The sequence below is a fragment of the Toxorhynchites rutilus genome, chromosome 1, assembly GCF_029784135.1.
Source record: "Toxorhynchites rutilus septentrionalis strain SRP chromosome 1, ASM2978413v1, whole genome shotgun sequence".
Lineage (NCBI taxonomy): Eukaryota > Metazoa > Arthropoda > Insecta > Diptera > Culicidae > Toxorhynchites > Toxorhynchites rutilus.
In genome coordinates, this window is record NC_073744.1 from 104,210,521 (window position 1) to 104,212,954 (window position 2,434).

A 2,434-nucleotide genomic window follows, 5' to 3' on the forward strand; every position below is an offset into this window, starting at 1 on the left:
TCATGTTTCTCCGTTATGGGGTATGACGTTGCCGTGGCTGCACAGGGTGCTGATAAAATCCCTACCGCTAGCTAGCCTAGGCCGGATTCTTGAAATGTGGGTCCTCTGCCCACCGTTAGTTGGTTCGGTCCCAACATCGTAACGTGCTAAACAGTTGAAGCAATGTCCACCGGTTTTGACAGCTTCCCATCTCTCTTGTGGTCTGAGGGATGACAGCTTAGGACAATCGAATACAGTGTGTCCTTCTGACGCACAAAAGAAGCACCGCTGTGGTCCCTTCTTTTCTTGGGTAGTAATAGCTTTAATAGCCGTTGTGGCCACGACCTTTTGGTTTGGTCTATGGCTCTGATGTGCCGCTTCGGCTGCGGCTTTGCAGGAGAGTTGATTCGCCAACTTCTCCAATTCAGACTTAAATTCGTTCCACTTGTAAATTCTTTGCAGGTCCAGTTTTTCTTCGACCTTAGTCAGAGTGTACTCGTCCAGGCGCTCCTTGACGAGGCAAACCAACAGCCCGCTGGCCGTGGAATCCAATTCTCGAATCGGTTCGTTTGCTATTTGCTTCGTTGCAGATAGCAGAGTGTCAACAGCGTCAATGAGTCCAAGAATAGCCCTTTGGCTCGGTTTCATTATCTTTCGTATTTTGAGGAGATTAAAGAAATAACCTTCAAAGGCTACTCTCTTCTTATAAAAGCGTTCCTCGAGCTTTGCCCATGCTTCATTAAACGGTAGGCCCGAATTTTCCAGCGCCTCGCATGTATTGCGAGCTGGTTCGTACTCCAAACATTTGATTAGGAAAGCATACTTGTCAGCATCGTCGCTCAATGCTGCAACTCGTTTTTCGAAACGAGCCTTGAATGATAGCCATTCGGTGGCTGTCCCGTGGAATTTCGGCAATTCCAACCTCGGGAGATGATCTGTGCGTGCATTATTTCCTAAAAACGTCTGCTCAAGAGGATAACGAGAACATCCGGGCCCAACTTCGTCATTCGCAGGTTGTTGCAATGATTTTATTCTTTTTGCGAAGCTTGTCCTCGCTTGTAGGTACACTGGAAGCAACGCTTCCCTTCGTTCGGAGGGTCCCGTATGGCCCTCAATTCGTAGAATTATAGTGCATGCTTGCTCATACAGTCCTGTTAGGATTTCTTGCTGCACGAGCAATGCATCTATATCGTCGTCATCGCTTTTGTTCTTAGCTGCTTTGGCCAATGGAGCAATGCTTTGCTCCAATGCCGTCAGCTGTCTTCGCCAACCCTCAGTAGGATCTTCTTCTGTCATTGTGTCTCGTCTTGAATTGTGTTCACTAGATTACTGGTTTGTTTCTTCATATACTTATCTGAAGATTACTTAGATGACGTTCCAGTCTAAGTAATCCGTCACCGCCTCCACTGACCGCCTCAGCTCGGCAAGGAACCTTTTGTCCATCTTATTTAATATTGCGGCACCTGCTGCCATGTTAAACATGTGCGAAATGATGCACTTTATAGCAGTGCCTTCCTCACGGGATCGTCGACTATTATTTTTTTTAATTCTTCTTCTGTATCCCGTATGTACGCATAACACCGGGAATACAGAAGATCGTTTGCGTGATGGCAATTCATGGCTTCGGTGTATTTTCACTCGCGGGGAAGTTCATTCAATCACATCTCGCACACGGGCGAGAATTATCTTTTCGTACTTTTCGGCCTCATAATACGTCTCGCGCAGGGGCGAGGATTCACTTTTCATGATTTTCCGTCTCAAAACATCTCGCGCACGGGAGAGAATTCACTTTTGATTCTTTTTGGCCTTACAACACATCTCGCACACGGGCGAGAATTATTTTTTCGTATTTTGACGTAGGACTACGTCTTTCATTTCTATACCGGGGTGTAAAACCAAACTTTCGAGAACGAAAGCGTTACGCCGGAGACCGAGATTTTGAGCGTTAATAGCTCTTAAACAACTGAACGAAATGGTATGATAAACACTTCATTTGAAAGATAAAATGTCTACGCGTCATATACTTGTTACTTTTTCATCCAAAAACTTGTTTCAATAGTCTTAAAATTGCTTTCAAAACAGGCTATTGAAATCAAAAATCGGTATATAAGCGAGCGCCGCTCGTAAACCCACTCATTTATGATTGAACAGCGATTGGAGCATGTTGTCGCTGTTGTTGTGAAGCTAATTTCGTTTATCATGAAAGCGCTGATGAACGGTGTCACCAAGAGCCTGTTTGTGCACCTAAGGCCAAAAGGGAATCCATCAGGAGGAGAGTGATGCCACGGTTCCGCTTGAAACATCGGAGCAGCCACCACACACACACACACACATACACGCGCGGAATTCTCGTTGCTATCATCGTTGCTGAAAAATAATCTGCCAGTTCCCCTGGGAATTGAAAAATACATTCATGCGAAATAGTTTATTTTAATGTTTTCTATCCATATAACAC

At 45.2% G+C, this 2,434-nt stretch overlaps 1 protein-coding gene across 1 annotated transcript; it reads right to left on the reverse strand.

Annotated features, from left to right (window-relative positions):
• Window positions 1-1,275, reverse strand: LOC129761260 (uncharacterized). Its single transcript, XM_055758974.1, has one exon. It carries the CDS (start codon window positions 1,273-1,275, stop codon window positions 1-3), a length of 1,275 nt encoding a protein of 424 aa, XP_055614949.1.
• Between the last annotated feature and the right edge of the window lie 1,159 nt (window positions 1,276-2,434).

Excerpts from the sequence above, each read along its gene's own strand:
- LOC129761260 (XM_055758974.1), bottom strand. The coding sequence starts at position 1,275 with ATGACAGAAGAAGATCCTACTGAGGGTTGGCGAAGACAGCTGACGGCA.